General features: G+C 39.1%; 3 protein-coding genes, 1 non-coding gene and 2 pseudogenes across 6 annotated transcripts; 2 read left to right on the forward strand and 4 right to left on the reverse strand.

Annotated features, from left to right (window-relative positions):
• Positions 1-117: 117 nt before the first annotated feature.
• On the reverse strand, positions 118-4203 carry LOC103324416 (protein SKU5 SIMILAR 14). Its single transcript, XM_008226470.2, has 8 exons — positions 4142-4203; positions 3847-3956; positions 2122-2392; positions 1888-1993; positions 1385-1730; positions 897-1263; positions 715-793; positions 118-621 (listed from the first exon to the last, which is right to left on the reverse strand). Exons 6-8 carry the CDS (start codon positions 920-922, stop codon positions 409-411), a joined length of 318 nt encoding a protein of 105 aa, XP_008224692.2. The 5' UTR covers positions 923-1263; positions 1385-1730; positions 1888-1993; positions 2122-2392; positions 3847-3956; positions 4142-4203; the 3' UTR covers positions 118-408.
• Positions 893-4282, reverse strand: LOC148918358 (L-ascorbate oxidase homolog; annotated as a pseudogene). Its single transcript, XR_016124986.1, has 6 exons — positions 4142-4282; positions 3847-3956; positions 2122-2392; positions 1888-1993; positions 1385-1730; positions 893-1263 (listed from the first exon to the last, which is right to left on the reverse strand). The product of XR_016124986.1 is annotated as an L-ascorbate oxidase homolog (transcript).
• A 1580-nt stretch (positions 4283-5862) lies between these two features.
• Positions 5863-9426, forward strand: LOC103324464 (uncharacterized; annotated as a pseudogene). Its single transcript, XR_016124987.1, has 13 exons — positions 5863-5913; positions 6045-6167; positions 6266-6385; positions 6473-6614; positions 6719-6888; positions 6982-7137; positions 7258-7364; positions 7473-7563; positions 7718-7859; positions 8029-8185; positions 8266-8382; positions 8566-8689; positions 8953-9426. The product of XR_016124987.1 is annotated as an uncharacterized LOC103324464 (transcript).
• Positions 9427-9499: 73 nt separating this feature from the next.
• LOC103324415 (endonuclease/exonuclease/phosphatase family protein) lies at positions 9500-12535 on the reverse strand. The gene is made up of 4 exons (XM_008226469.2): positions 11839-12535; positions 10737-10891; positions 10543-10653; positions 9500-10366 (listed from the first exon to the last, which is right to left on the reverse strand). The coding sequence occupies exons 1-4, from the start codon at positions 12413-12415 to the stop codon at positions 9782-9784; spliced, it is 1428 nt and encodes a 475-aa protein (XP_008224691.2). The 5' UTR covers positions 12416-12535; the 3' UTR covers positions 9500-9781.
• A 148-nt stretch (positions 12536-12683) lies between these two features.
• On the forward strand, positions 12684-12756 carry TRNAF-GAA (transfer RNA phenylalanine (anticodon GAA)). The gene has a single exon. It is a non-coding gene; the product is annotated as a tRNA-Phe (tRNA).
• Positions 12757-13185: 429 nt separating this feature from the next.
• Positions 13186-15686, reverse strand: LOC103324414 (O-Glycosyl hydrolases family 17 protein). Its single transcript, XM_008226468.2, has 4 exons — positions 15311-15686; positions 13906-15222; positions 13551-13578; positions 13186-13396 (listed from the first exon to the last, which is right to left on the reverse strand). The coding sequence occupies exons 1-4, from the start codon at positions 15420-15422 to the stop codon at positions 13213-13215; spliced, it is 1641 nt and encodes a 546-aa protein (XP_008224690.1). The 5' UTR covers positions 15423-15686; the 3' UTR covers positions 13186-13212.
• Positions 15687-15757: the final 71 nt, after the last annotated feature.

A 15757-nucleotide genomic window follows, 5' to 3' on the forward strand; every position in this document is an offset into this window, starting at 1 on the left:
ACACACAATGCTGCGTTGCTTGCTGGCATCCGTTTCTTTACCGTCTATGCCGGTCTTCGGTGACCTTTCATTTTTTTTAATACAAGCCATAATGAAAAAGAGAAATCGAAAACAGAATTTCGAGTGCATAAATAACTGTTATTATTATTTATCTTTATTAAATTAACTCAATTTAGGATGATAAACTCGATTACTCTCTCGGAGTTATTGAAGTGGATAACCCATCTAGCAATAACAATATTGGAAGAAAAAAAATCTAGAAGCTCAAGAGGAGCTCCCAATGAAACGCGAATTGTTACAATTACAAGGATGCTCCTAAACTTAGGATAAAACTATGTCACCCTCTCGTGACAAAAATTGACCCAACTGAAGCATATATAGAATCTAATAGTTGAATGGTATGAGATTTCAGAGAGGCCTAGTGCGACGGCCTCTTGCCCTGCCACAAAGCAGAGCATTTCTTGGAATTGGGTATTCATCTCTCCATGAATTTGCAGGAGAGTAGACTCTCAGATAGAACTGCTGGCCCAAATACTGCCTGGCCCAGTTCTCAGACCTCACGTTCCACATTCCCACATTGTCCAGTGCCACGTATATTGCAGTCCATGACCTCGGATACACCTGCGCGCAACCAAACAAATCCCAAAATCAAACATTTAATAATAAATAAAAACAATCCAACCAATTAGTATTTTCTTACAAAAATCACAATACCTGAGTTGTGCTACGTGCAACTGTGTCTCTCAAATTGTAACGTGCTCTACTTGCTGGTGTCCACTGTCCTCCATCCATCCTGCAAGATTTTATCCCACCAATTAATGTCAAAATCACTCAAGCATATAAGACACAATAAATAATTTTAACGCCTGGTTTTAGAACTATACGCATGATCTTACCCCATTACAAAGAATGAATAAGCCATCAATGTGCCATGACTGCACGGTGTCTTCCCAATTCTGGAACACAATCTCAACGTACTCTCGGAAATTCGCGTGCATGACGGAGGTCTGGAGGTAGCCGCTTCCCCCTGTGGGGTTGGTAGGTATGCTTCCAACGCTGAAAATCCCCGGAATCTTGAAGTAGTCAGCAAGTTTTAAAGGAGTGTCTGGTTGAACATATGAGACACTATTGACAGCAAACCTCTGCTTCCCATTGATATAAGGAGCAGAGTTTGCAAGCATGATTGTCCGGGCAGGCTTGATCAATCCGTAGTGGTAGGAGCCTTGGGGATTAGGCCTTGGTCCACTTGCTGTCAAGTTCGAGCTGGTTCAAACACCAACAAAATGATCAAACTTGGATTTCAATCAGATTTTCAAAAGCATTGTATGTGTAAAGACATATTTATGTGTTATGCTGATATAATGTAGCAGAGAATTTGAAGTACCGGATAGATCTTGCCTGGCTGAGGGACCAAGCAACCTGTGTGCTAGGACCCCAAGGGAGAGGACCTGAAACTCCCTTGCGCGAATTGCTGTAGTGAAGAACGGCTGTTGTGGTGAGTACCCGAGGGGTGAAGCGCGAAGAGACAACGACGTAGTAGTCCTGGACAGGCTGATCAGCTGTGACCAGGACAGAATAGGACTGTCCAAGATGGATGTCAAGGGAGTCATAGATGTTCTGGAGTGTATGAGACCCTTCTACCTCAACCAGTTTCAACTTGTGTCCCTGAATTCTGAAGTTAATGGATGTTGTAAGCCCCACATTTGATATCCTGAACCTATATGTCCTCCCTGCACACAAATTATTGAAACAATGAGGTGCCAATTGTGCCTTTAGTTATAAGCACATGCAAATAAACAGTTACCCAAATGGAAGCTGATAAATTCAAAGAAAGAGCTCTGTTTGTTGAAGGGATACAAAGAAGAAGAGATGTTCATTTTAGAATACCTTGATCAACAGTAAATGTGTATCCATTCCAGCCACGACCATTGATAAGAAGCCCATCAGGGGAGGGAAGATTGCGACCAAACTCCAAGAAGCTTCGTCTCAGTATCTAAATTTCCGAGAAGAGAACATTATAAATATATATGTATATATACATGATGAGGAACAAAATTTGAATATTAATAAAACCAAAATATAAACAAGTTATGTGACATAATAGAATGCTTAGTTGCTTACATAATGATTAGTCTTATACCAGTCACCAGCTAATACAGTGAAGTCTCCAGCAGGATTAGGGAAAGGAACCGGAATCTTAGGACGGCTCCAGATTCTGATGCCGCCAAACCCTCCAGCTGCTTTGTGGAACAAAAAGGACGGGAAGTAGAAAAAGCTACCAATCTGATCCTTGACTTGGATATTGTAAGTGAAGTTCTTCCCTGGTAGGATTGGACAGTTTGTGCCATAAACTCCATCCTGCCATGAGTTCCTTCTCTGCTGTATACCATCCCTACAGAAGAAACAGTCAGATTGAAACTCAATAGTGTCACTTAAAAGGTTAGCAACTTAATGCATCACTTGATCATAAACATAAGACAGATTTTACTATTTATTCTTTCAAAAAGGTTTTGCCCTCCAAAATTTTATATCATCAAACTGAAGTTGGATGCATAAAGGAAGCCACCAGCAAATTATTTACAATGTGGCAGATCAAAAATCAACAAACTAGTAGTTTCAACTAACAGTCTCCTTCTAACGCATTGAACGTGGAAGCCCCCTCCACCTCTCTACTACACCAAGTTAGACTTGATTGAATGCTGGTTTTGCTTGTCATAAATCAAGGATCTGACAGCACGTGAAGTTAGATCTACTCTGGCTTGTGGGGCTAAACAGTAAATGCACTCTTTGGATGTCAATGTTTTCCACATTTAACAGCTGACATGCGTGCAGATGGCAATTCTGCGAAAATGGTAAATCAAGAGATATTTTACTAGATTTGTGCCCATTTTTACTAACAAATGTCTAGACTTGGTTCAAGTAATTACTCAAGTTTGATCTAGTTATAAACCGGACAGGGATATAACGCAGACGGGCTCACTATCTAGGTCTGAGTAACACTTGTTTATTTATAGAATATGATGTAGTTCGTGGTGTGGTCATGTCTGTGGACAGGAAGAGATGGAGCATGTGAAGGATCAGATTTCACAATACGAGGCCAGTCCCAGTTGCACATACATAATTATCATGCAGTGTGGTGTGGCATGGCCAAACATGCAATAGGTTTTTTGAGATAAGAGGTAATTTAATTTGATAACTGAGATTTTAACATTAAAACAACATTCCAAACAAAGTCATATCCTCAAATGAATGTCCGTACCATGTCTTAATAAACCCAAACCGACAGAAAGCGACTGAAAGGGTCAAAGTTGCTTAATTACTTTGTAAGAGTTTTCTTTTGGGTAATGATTTCCCCACTCCTATTTTATCCACTTACACTCCTTTTTTAGGAGTGGAGAAATCACCACTCTTTCTTTTTATGAACAAAAACTCCCTTTATAATCAATATCAAGGATATGCAGCATATTCTAACCTACGGCCAACTTTACTAAACGAACCCCAACTTCATTCACATGCTTAATAGACGCATGAGTTATTCTTACTTATCATGTATGTAAGAGAATTATTCTAATTTCTATATGAAAGTCAAGTTTTGCAGCCATAGATCTGGTAGAGTAGAGGCTGATGAAACTTTTTAAGTTTCGACACAAAACATTTTATCGTTGCTCTGTTTAGTAGCTGAGACTACGGAGGGAAACCGAAAAAAAGAAAAGCATTTTGGAATTATATGCTTTACCCCAGATTCAGAACATAATTACTTTCTTTTATTTTCTCAGAAAACAAACACAATTTTCTATATATAAAAAAAGACTATAAAAACTGGAAGACAGAAACAGAGTATTTTACCAAGAAATGAGGAATGGTTCACGTAGGTAGTTGAACACGCTGATGACCAAGTTATCGTTTGTCACAGCATCGATCTGAGGCCCTGGAAATTGCCCATTGATCAAGATCCCCTGCAACAGTCATTCAAATTCAACCCACTAATCAGAAACTCCACAGACGTTGTTTTTTACTCAGAAAGAAAAGAACTTCATTTGCTCCCAAGACCAGCACAAATGCTTGAAAGATAATCGCTTTCTGTCTCAACTAGTAAAGAACAGTTTTGAAAGCTGCAATGAAGTAAAAAAGCCAAAAGTACCTGTTGCTTAACACCAAGAGGATAAATGTCACCATAAGTGATTTTCCAAGTGAAGAGCCTATATGGGTCTTCACCATTAACGCCATTAACAAGAAACAGAACCAAAACAATGGCAAAAGAAAGAAGCTTGCATTCTCTCATTTTCTGTTCTAGCAAACTAAAACAAGTTAAAAATGTTTCTTATTTAGATCTAGAGAGAGAGAGAGAGAGAGAGAGAGAGAGAAGAGAGAGTTCAAAGTAGACTTGGTGAGGTAACCAAATGGATCCCTCTCTCGCCAAATCTAACTATGAATCTTTCTCAATTTATCTCTTCCTATCAATGTGGTGCTTTTGTGAGCAGAGCTTAGCTCATAAGCTCATTTTTGTATGCGAGTAAGAGAACAGTAGATGATGGCTCTTGTGAGCTGTCATCAGTGATTTCAAGTCCAGTGCGTGAAGTGAAGTGGTGCATGTGAATGTTCATAGTCCAATCATGGACCGTTGAATTTTAGGTGGGCCCAAAATGAAGGTGTGACGCCCAACTCTTGTCGACAGTTTCTGATTGGCCAGTAACTTTTGGTGTGCAAGGGGAACTTGTGGTAACAAAATGGAATTGTCCAGTTACTTTTACCAACTTACCCCCCGTCACGTGCAGTTGTATTTTATTTTATAATATACTTCTGTACCTGCAGCCTAAAGACAAAAAAAAAGAGTTAAAAATATATTATTTCACTCAGATAGTCAGATTATTTTACAGTTTTACTCTACTTTTCAAGGAGTGAGTCGTCACATTCAAGATATTAAATTCCCATTTGCAGACGAGAGAGAAATTAAAAATCTCTGGTTTGATGATTCAGTAGCATCAGACAAATCAAATTTTAACATAATAATAATTTTATTAAAATTTTGCCACAAGTGCAGCATCAGTAATATTTTTGAGATCGCATAAGCATTTGTCTGAAGAAGTTGTGTAGATTAATGCATGTTCAAAAACTACCCTCGCTGCATTTGTTTGTTTTTTCTTTCCATTTATGGACATTGTCACAGTCCTATGTTATGCTTCAACTATGCAGACACATTGGTGACATAATCTAGAGAAGGCTGTTCTTGTTTCAAAGACTTTGATTCGATTCTTATTATATAATATATACATTAAATCCCATAGAAACCAACGACTGGCCGTGGATCAATCAAATTAGCTTTAATAGCTCATAATGTGGCACTTGCCATCATTTTCTGCATTATAATCTAGAACTATTCTATAAAGATTAAGAGGAAAGGTGAAGAAATTTGTCTGTTTCTGCTATGGCAAAGAAGAAACTGAAACTGAGGAACCAAGATCCCTATGTAAGTTAATCATGTTCCCATGCTGCTATGCATATTACTCTCTCATCATTTTCCGTGTTTTTTTTTGGGTGTGTGTGTGTCTGAATTTGGGTATTTTGCTTAGGTTATACTGGACAATGGGTTGGTAAAGCTTACAATTTTGAGGCCTCAAGGGTACTTAACTGGCATCAGTTATGGAGGAATGGACAACCTTTTAGATATCAAGTCAAATGAATCTAGCAGAGGGTAAAAACCTTCATGCATATCTGATTCTCAGTATTCTTTAATAAAGATGGTTCTGACCAATTGAACTGTGAGAATTAACAGGAGTGTTGATAATTTGGCAAGATTTTATACATAATCATAAGATAACAACATGGTTTTTTTAATTTGAAACACTCATCTGTGTTCATTAGATACTGGGATATCAACTGGAGTTTGCCAGGAGGTCAAGACATATACACCTTGTATGCTTTTTCTTTCCTCTGAGATGAAGTATCTTCGATAGTTTCGATTTGTACTTGCCTTTTACCCTATATATGAAAAAAGTCAAACAGTCTAACTACACATTGAGCACGCTGAATTATGTACATTTCAGACTGAAAGGTGCTGAATATAGCGTTGTCCATGAGAGCAATGACAGCTTAGAGATTTCATTCAAGAACACCTATAATCCATCATCAGCTCAAGGTGTCAAATTGCCGCTAAGTGTAGATATAAGGTTGTACTTTATTAACATAAGTCTTCTTGTCGTCACTTTTATGATATTGTCATAGTTTAATTTGTTATGGTTTTCATGATCAAATGATGAATTTTCAGGTACATATTAAGGACCGGTGTTTCAGGCTTCTACAGTTATGCAATATATGAGCGCCCTTCTGGATGTCCTGCTTTTGATCTTGCTCAGACAAGGATGGTGTACAAGTTGCGAAGAGAGAAGTAAAATCATTCTATTTATTTCCTATTTTGAGTTTCCAAGTGAATTGGTTCTTGTCAATGATTTTACATTGATTGAACTTGTGTTAGGTTCCACTACATGGCAATAACAGATGAAAAACAAAGGATAATGCCAATGCCTGAAGATCTGCTTCCAGGCAGAGGCAAACAACTAATTGTACCTGAATCAGTTTTGCTAGTAAATCCCATCAATCCCGATCTCAAAGGCGAGGTGTGTACCTGAAATATTTTATTGTGTGTTTCTGCACAATGCATGTATGCTGCATTGAATTTCGATAAAAAATTCCGAACTCTGCTATATGAGACTGGATGCAGGTTGACGATAAGTATCAGTATTCAATGGACAACAAAGATGGTGGAGTCCATGGATGGATAAGTTCTGGCCCCATTATAGGATTTTGGGTCATCTTTCCCAGCCAGGAGTTTCGCAATGGAGGCCCTACAAGCAAAATCTCACAGTCCACACTGGTCCAACCTGCCTTGCTGTAAAAGTCTATCACTCTAAAACTATCTATATATATTCACAAAATCTTAGAAACTCACCTGGATGATGTAAGCAATTCTATCTGGTGCAACAGATGCTTCATGGCACCCATTATATTGGGGAAGATATATTAGCTCATTTTAAAGAGGGAGAGACTTGGACTAAAGTGTTTGGCCCCTTCTTTGTATACCTTAACTCAACCCCAGATGTATCAAGGGCACATAATTTATGGATAGATGCGAAAAAACAGGTACTAATTCATTTCCAGCAAACCATGTTTAACGTCAGTAAAACTAGACCTCCTCTTTTGTGTTTGTTGAAAACCTTAAATGCAGACTAACTGGTAAATTTTGTACTTCGCTCATCCTAGAGGTTGTTTGAAGAGACGGCGTGGCCTTATGATTTTGTCTCATCACCCTACTATGTTGCTGCTAAAGAGCGTGGTTCGGTTTCAGGAAGATTATTCGCCCAGGACAGGTTAGTACCAACAAATGGGGATTTCTGTCTAACCAAACCCTTCCATGGCACAACTGATTCTATGGTAATCAGTATTATTGTTTATGTTTATTTTGTACATGGCCCCAGGTATGTTTCTGGTTCTCTCATTCCTGCTAAATATGCATATGTTGGCCTATCAGTTGCAACAACTGAAGGATCCTGGCAAACAGAAAGCAAGGTAATTACTAACCATTCTTACCCTGCAAAACATGCATATGTTGATCTTCCACTTTTGTTCTTGGCACAACCAATCTTAAGACTTCCTAACAGACTACAAGCTTGAGGCACATGTAACCTTCTTAATTTGACATTTAGATTTCAATTCTATGCAGGACTATCAGTTTTGGGTAGAAACAGATTACACCGGAAACTTCACCATCAAGAATGTTATCCCTGGAGTATATGGACTTCATGGCTGGATCCCTGGTTTCCCAGGTGATTACCTTGGCAAAGAACATATCACCATCTCCGCAGGTACTTTCTACAGCAGAAGTTTCTGTGGATGAGGAGGCTATCTTCCATTCTTATAGGATTCCAGTTCAATGTCAAATCATGCGATACAGTTAGCTAAACATATCAACTTATGGTTGACTAGTACTCATCATGTAATGTCATATTTCATTGGTTTTCCAAAATTCCCCAGGATCACAAACACAACTTGGAAATCTGACCTATGTTCCCCCAAGAGATGGTCCAACTCTCTGGGAGATTGGCTTCCCCGATCGAACGGCCATAGGTTACTATGTTCCTGATGTGAACCCAATGTATGTCAACAAGCTGTTCCTTAACAGCCCTGAAAAGTAAGTGAACTCATCCCTTCCCTAAAAATGAAACTAAATTGAACTCTTATTTTATGTTTGATATTCGCTTTACATTACAGGTTTAGACAATATGGCTTGTGGGACAGATACACTGATGTACACCGTCAATTTGACCAGACCTTCACAATAGGCAGCAGTAATCCAAAAAATGACTGGTTCTTTGCTCATGTAGACAGGTCTTTCCTTCTTTCCTTTCCGCCATGAATAATGCATACATTGGTTATTTGCAATACAAAACCAGAAACGTTGCCATCATTCAATAAAAGCAGCCTAAATCTTCATAGACAAAAATGCTTTCATTCAAATTTAACTGTATGAAATAAAGTATGTGCTTGATATAAATAATTTGACTTTTGCAGGAGGGGGGCAGATAATAAATACCTTCCAACAACATGGACAATCAAGTTCAACCTCAACTCTGTAACTACTGGCACATACAAGCTGAGACTGGCAATTGCTTCAGCAACCCGCTCAGACCTGAAAGTATGGATGGCAAAAGTTCAAGAAAAAGAAAACTATTGAACTGTTTCAAAAGCCATAAAAATGAAAAACTTCTCACCTGATTTGGAAAACCAAAGCACTACAAGTCCTGAATAGTTTCTTTCAACAAATTGCATTTGTGTTTGTTCATGAACTTTTCTTAAGTAGTTAGTAATTGCTAGAATTCCCAATAATTAGAAATGCATAAACAACATGTCATTAAATTTACTAATTTCAACAAGTTTACCCTTACTTCTGAGCTGCAGGCCCATGTTAATGATATGGATATAGAGCACCTGGTGTTTCAAGTTTTGAACTTGGGTACAGATAACACAGTTTGTCGACACGGAATTCATGGACTCTACCGGCTTTTCAGCTGTGATATTTCGTCATCATTTCTGGTTAAGGGAGATAACTCCATATTTCTTACACAAGCTAGGGGTGGTGATGCACTCTGTGGAGTTCTATATGACTATGTAAGACTGGAGGCTCCTGCAACCGCAGAGAGATCTGAATTATCAACATTGGCTTGATGACGGTGCCTCTATCAAACACAAAAGCGTTTCAAACCATTTTACAGCAAGCGAGTGTTTCTCAAAGATGTTCTTCATAATACAGAAACCTTGTTAATAAAAGAAGCACATAACCTCATCATTTCATTCTTTTTATGTTATTTAAGTTGTATATATTTATCTTCTACATTACCCATTTCTAGTAACGAAAACATGTTTTTTCTATCACTTTTATGTGTTTCAGTTTCCTCCCCATTATTTATGTTGTAATAAGCATATTCAGTTTTGAGAGGGGGGAATTAATTAGAAAATATATAAGAAAGTCATTGTTCATAACAAGAATCTGAAGATAATAAACAAAATACAAGCCATTCAGTTTGGGAGTTGCATTTTAAGTGAACGATTTCATCAATGAAACTTCAGACAAAATGTAAATGCAACAATCCAACTTCCATATCATATTCATATGCAATCTATACTCAAAATACCATGCAAGGCATGCATGGCAGGATTGCCAGTCGGCCACAAGAGAAAGGTCGGTGCGCACACGATAAATTCTATCATTTATGTCACCAAACTGACATCACTGGCTACAGATTGTCAAAAGCAAGCCGTAGTGATCGCTAGGCAAAACAGGGAGCTCCAGCTTCTTGATCTCCGTCCTCACTTTTTTTTCCTTAATATAAGATAGACCTGGTATTGCATCCATCCCAATCATTTCAATTTTACTCACTCTAAAATGATGCAGACTACACAAAAATCGATCTAGTCGCTTCTGCAGTTTCCGGTTGCCAGACAACATCATGTTGGACTTGGTATCATATGTCCATCCATTTTCCTCTGGTCTTAACTCTTCCCAAGCGTCAATCCATTTGTTGGGTAAAGGAAATTGACCATCCAACTTGTCATCCCAGTTCATGTCACCACAAAAAATCACATTTTGGTTCTTGTTTAAAAGGTTGAGGGCCTCCTTTGCCTGATCTACACGTTCTTTACTGTACATCTGATCCCAGTTTGGAGGGCCGGGGCAAGGACTTTCGAGATGGCTAGTGGCAACAGCCAAATGTTTGTCCCCCAGGACTTCAACTTCAGCAACACAAAGTTCTCTCCCCATTGCAGAGTATCCAAAGGGCTTACAGCTGAAGGACTTCACTCCCAATTTGCTTAACTACATAATAATTCATCTGTCAGATGATATCATGCTTACTAAAAGATGCATTCATCTTATGAAATTAGCAAAACACTTTCTCAAACAACAAGACAAGCAAGAAACTCGTAGAAAAGCAGATACCATTCTCTGGCATTTGAAAATAAATCCCAGTACAAAAGAGATCAAACATTCACCTGCATGCAAAAGTATGGTCTTGAATCTGCCATCTGGTTCGAAACTGAGCTTTGATACATTTTCCACCAGCTAGATTGCCGAAAGATGTCATATATATTTGGGGTGACCTCCTGGAGGACAAAAGTGGTCATCAGATAAAAGAAGTGTAAAAGGCTAAATATAATGATATTTCCAGTTAAGAGGGTGAGGAAACCTGAAAGCAAATGAGATCTGGGCAGTGCTGTTGGATAAGGTCACCAAGAGCTTTCATTCTCTTGTGCACTTCTAGATCTTCTCGGAACCAGACATTGTAACTAAGAATTTTCAATGTCGTCAAACCCACACCAGAAGACCCAAAACTAGTTCCCTCTGTAAATATATAACTTATTCATAGTGAGAAACCCCATGAGGTTCACAGAGTGCAAACCAGGAACAGTTGAAGAAATAAAATACATAATAACTAACTCAACTACAGAATCTTCCAAGTCAACACAGGCATAAGAAGTAGAACTTTAAGACCATCTCCAGCATCTCTGAAATATGATACTACTGCTTAGCTATTTTGGTGTAAATCTAATAGAAAAGGTGCTCCAACAGAGGAGCTAAACATTAAGCTAAAGGATTTTGAAATTTTCAGTTACCTAGCTCATCTCCCTCTTGCCAAAGCTTCTGTTTTCTTCTTGATGATTAAAGCAACAAAACATTTCTTACACAAAATCAATTGCTCTGTAGTTTATTGCGAATGGGTTTTGCCGCTGCTTCTTGAAATTGGTAGCTTGGGATCTAAATTCCTTTAGTTCAATAGAAATGAAGAAGAGGATAAGGGGAATCTATTGCAGACTCAAAAGTAAATTAAGAATTTTAGATGAAAATCAAAGATGAGTTTATGCCTACCAGGTCAACCTGATAAGTTGGAGAAGAATTTAGCGATTCTTACTGAGTTGGTGGCTTTGAGAATATACACACACACACACTATGCATTACATTTAAAAATGGTAGTTCTCAACTTCCAGTGACCTTTGTTCAAAAAACAAATGGTCAGCATGAGAATAGAATGGCTGTTGGAGTAATTGGAATGGGTCATTGATAAAAGATCAAATCTCTCACTTTTCTCAGCAGTATACTAACACTCGTTCCACCTACATTCACAGAATAAAGCTACCCCCATACAGATTACACAACGACCCATCACCACGTACATTCAATAGCAAAGAAGAAAATTAGCAATCGATTAGGAAGAAAGTTCACACCTTTATCAGTTCAAGCATGAAACAAATCAAACCCAAAAAAACGCAGATTATGGAATCTAAACGTACCCGACACATTCATTCCCTTATCGGGAACCCCTCCAGACACATTGAAACTGGAAGAACCCGATACAGTCGTCAACTTATCGGACGCCTTGACCTCTCGAACCACATTGAAACTGGAAGAACCCTGATTAACCTCAACTGGGTCTTCAACCCTCTTCCTCTTGCAACGCTGCAGGGGCAAGAAAACAGAGCCTACCGAAGAATCGAGGTCTCCACCATCAAGCCCCGTATCGGTCAAATCCTCAAAACTCGAGAGGGACGAGATTGAAGCCCTGGTGTCACAGACTTCACAGTTAGAGTTCTTGTAAGCGTTCAAGAAAGTGCAGGCCTTGCATGACCATTTTGGAATAGAAGAAGATGCTGGTGATGGGGGTGGTGATGATGATGATGGTGATAAGCAGATTTGGCATGTGGGTTTTTGAGATGGGGTTGGGGGGTTGACAAAGGTGCATTTTTTGCATGCCCAAGACATTTGTACGGTCAGAGTATAACAGGTTTTTCTAGGGTTTATTATGGGACGGTGGAGAAGATGACTTGGGAAAGTTAGCGAAGCTGCTGTACTGAACAACTTTATCGGCATAAACTTTTGGAGGGCATTGTTAGGAACGAAAACCCAATTTTGAAAACTAGCGCTCGCTTTTTGGTATTTTTGTTGTTCTACTCTTTTCTGGTTCCATGATCTTTACATATCCTCTGTAACTGTTCTGTGCTGGACTACCGTACGGACTACTTAAAGAATGTCAAACGACGCAAATAATGAAGTCGTTGATTAGTCAACGACACTAGTTAACTAAAATTACAAAGGAAATATTATAGTAAAGCTACATAAAGCTTAAAGAATAACATCGGCGGGGATAGCTCAGTTGGGAGAGCGTCAGACTGAAGATCTGAAGGTCGCGTGTTCGATCCACGCTCACCGCAAAAATATATTTTTATTGTAAATTCACTTTGTTTCGTTTTGTTTAATAGCAGTCTGTATATTCGTTTCGTTATCGATCCCCTGCTGTTGGAAAACTACTGTGAGTTAACAAAAAGCTATTTCAGTCGGTGGCTCAACAACAAACAACTACCCATTAAGCTCAGAATAGCCAGCCATTGGTTGGGAAAAGGAGGATAGCTCTCTCACCATCTTGTTTTCAATTATTTAACCTAATCAGATGGATGGTGTGAAGAACTATTAATGTACAGTACATGATATTCAACTTTTCCCTTTTTCTTTTTCCCTTTGTTCTTTTTGTGTGTCTCTGTATTTCATAATCTAACAGACAACCAAGTAAAGCATCTACAAAAACAAAACAAGCAACCTATGCAAATTACTGTTTACCAGGAAATTCAAAACACACTTGTACATTAGAAAAAATTTATTTTATTTCTACCTCAGCAAGGAGTCACAAAAGGAATGAATAACAAAGTAGAGAAAATTACAAGAAAAAATACAGATAATATCCCACTGATGGCACTTATTCTGTTGCTGCTCAAGGCAATGAATCTTAATCTGTCTGCTCCACTACTTGAATGGGTCGAGTTCACCACCTGCCTTGTTTTATTGATCACCTTCTTACTGCACCCAAAACAAAACCAAATATCCCTTGTTAAGGAAGAACAATGCAAACTAGCTTCATTGTATCCAAGACCAACAACAATGGTTATTACTTTTTACATTGCATATAGTATGTAGCAACAAAAGTAAGTAAGTCAAGTCTCTCAAGCTTTACCTTCCAGGAAATATACAGCTCCCGTGACCTGTAATACATTCCCACCAAAAAAAAGAAGAAAAAGTTCAGTACAGAAAATCACCAAGAAGAAGTGCACAAAATTACAAAGTATGTGGAGCCCATTTGGGCCAAAGCAATATATAGCATATCTAAGATCACATATATTTCTAGTACAATTTTGTTTGCAAGACTACAACAACAAAGAGACATCTTTACGAAGGCAATCTTAGCCTTGGTCTCGAATCTATTGAAGTGTTCTGCCACCATTATTGGGCTAAAGGAAAATCATTGAATGAAAGGGCACAAATAAAAATATCCAAGCATGCTAGAACCAGGATAGAGAAGTAGCACTTACTTGGGTCTGTGGTGGTAATGGTGGCTACACCCTTGAAATCACAAGACCCAGCAGCCCTCCCTTCCTTCTGGTAATAGCTATCAAACGCATATGAAGCATGGCTTTTCACATTATTAGGAGAGTAACAATCCTGCCCTGGCTGGATCTCTGAGCAATTGGATCGCCCCGGTCCACATGCCCAATCCAATGCCGCCTGCAAAATCTTTGAGTCTACTCCATCCATGGCAATGCAATAGGTCTGGTTTGTTGTATCATTAGCCAAAAAAGACCCACTTCCTGATACATGTAGCAAATACACCGCACTTGAATTCCCATAAAACAGGCCCCAATTGGCCTCGGATACCGGCGGAGACCTTAAATCTTCGTTGAACAATTCATAAATGTACACGCTTGAAGTGGTCTCGGGGTGCAAAGGGGTGCCACTACGATCAAAAACATGCTTAATAAGATTGGAATTGTATGTATCCGCGTTGTCAATAGTAGCAAAAGGCTCTTTAGAATCAGCCTTTGAGGGCCAACCACTCTCAGTAACAAGAACCACAACATCAGTGATATTGAGGTTTTTCATGGAAAAATAAGCAGCATCAATCATAGCATCTAACACATTGGTATAGTGAAGCAAAGTATTGGGATCCACCATTTCTTTGGAGGGTGTTAAAGGCTTGAAAAGGGCATTGTCAAGAGGCACCACACCTTTGTTCTGCATAAACACGTAGTAAGGGTAAAGATTCATCATCAGAGGCGACCCTGTCTTGGACAAGAACTGAAGCAATGGAAGCACAATTTGCGTCCAGCTTTGGTTGAAGAAAGCCTGAGATGGTGGAAACGGGTCAAGAATTATCGAGGCGGCGTGAGGAGTAGAAATCTTGACATGGGTATGCAAATTTGCAGCCACTAAAGCACTGTAAAGCGACTGAATTGCTGGAAGAAGCAGAGGAGCTGAAGAGGGCACTGTGGTCAGGACCTCATCGCCAACCGCAATGCCTGTTATGAGCGTTTCTGGGTAGTATGCGACGACGTTTCGACCGACCCAAGAAGCAGCAGTGGTGTTGGAGGACCCAATGGCGAGAATCTGATTATTGGGGACACTGATAATGACTCGGATCTTGGTTTTGGCCAAGGCTTTGAGAATGTCAGGGTCCGCATCGTAGAGGCGTATGTGGTTGATCTGCTGGACTTGGAGGAACGAAACGAGGTCTGAGGGAGATAGAAGATTCGAAACGTCTGTGCCTATGTTCACTCCCACGAATGGCTCTTTGTCTTGGTCTTGATTTTGCTGCTGCTTTGTGGTTGTCAAAATGGGTGAAGAAGAGGTAGCTGAAAACCCATCAACAAAATGTTAGAAAGAGTAAAGGGTGTTGCTTGCTTTCTTCATTTTGAAGCAAGCATGGGTTAAAGTGATTACCTTGAGACGCTGTGAAGAGTAAAGTGGAGATAAAGAAGAAGCAGAAGTAGATGGTTGAAAGTGAGAGGTTAGTGATTGTCATTGGAGAGGAGCTTGAGCTTGGCTTCCTCATCCTCTGTTTCTGGTTCAGCTACAGATCCTTGCATTATCCTCTAAAAGCTTCCTCCTTTTTGTGGTTTATTTCTTTCTTCTGGGTTTTGGTTGTTGACCCAAGAGATGTCAAGTGTTTGAATGAAGAAAAAGAAGACGGTGATGAGATGAAAGAGTGGAAGTCAGTCAGAGGAGAGAGTAGTTCTGCATTTTTGTAGAGAGATAGCAAGGTGAAGGAAAGGAATTCACTAAAATGGCCTTGTGTGCCGACAATAAATAATAAATTAGAAAGACTTAAAGAGGGTAGTTGCAACTTTTAATTGATTCTTTTCCCTAATTAGTTGAGTTGGGTGCCCT

The sequence above is a fragment of the Prunus mume genome, linkage group LG3 (genome assembly GCF_029339155.1).
Source record: "Prunus mume cultivar Tortuosa linkage group LG3, ASM2933915v1, whole genome shotgun sequence".
Taxonomy (NCBI): Eukaryota; Viridiplantae; Streptophyta; class Magnoliopsida; order Rosales; family Rosaceae; genus Prunus; species Prunus mume.

Excerpts from the sequence above, each read along its gene's own strand:
- LOC103324416 (XM_008226470.2), bottom strand. The coding sequence starts at position 922 with ATGGCTTATTCATTCTTTGTAATGGG. Across the intron at positions 794-896 it reads TATTCATTCTTTGTAATGGG|GATGGATGGAGGACAGTGGA; the intron begins GTAAGATCATGC and ends AAAATCTTGCAG. Across the intron at positions 622-714 it reads TTGCACGTAGCACAACTCAG|GTGTATCCGAGGTCATGGAC; the intron begins GTATTGTGATTT and ends GGTTGCGCGCAG.
- LOC103324415 (XM_008226469.2), bottom strand. The coding sequence starts at position 12,415 with ATGCCGATAAAGTTGTTCAGTACAGCAGCTTCGCTAACTTTCCCAAGT. Across the intron at positions 10,892-11,838 it reads TAAGGGAATGAATGTGTCGG|AGGGAACTAGTTTTGGGTCT; the intron begins GTACGTTTAGAT and ends ATATATTTACAG. Across the intron at positions 10,654-10,736 it reads CAGATCTCATTTGCTTTCAG|GAGGTCACCCCAAATATATA; the intron begins GTTTCCTCACCC and ends TTTGTCCTCCAG.
- LOC103324414 (XM_008226468.2), bottom strand. The coding sequence starts at position 15,422 with ATGAGGAAGCCAAGCTCAAGCTCCTCTCCAATGACAATCACTAACCTC. Across the intron at positions 15,223-15,310 it reads ACTCTTCACAGCGTCTCAAG|CTACCTCTTCTTCACCCATT; the intron begins GTAATCACTTTA and ends ATGGGTTTTCAG. Across the intron at positions 13,397-13,550 it reads AGCTGTATATTTCCTGGAAG|TAAGAAGGTGATCAATAAAA; the intron begins GTAAAGCTTGAG and ends TTTTGGGTGCAG.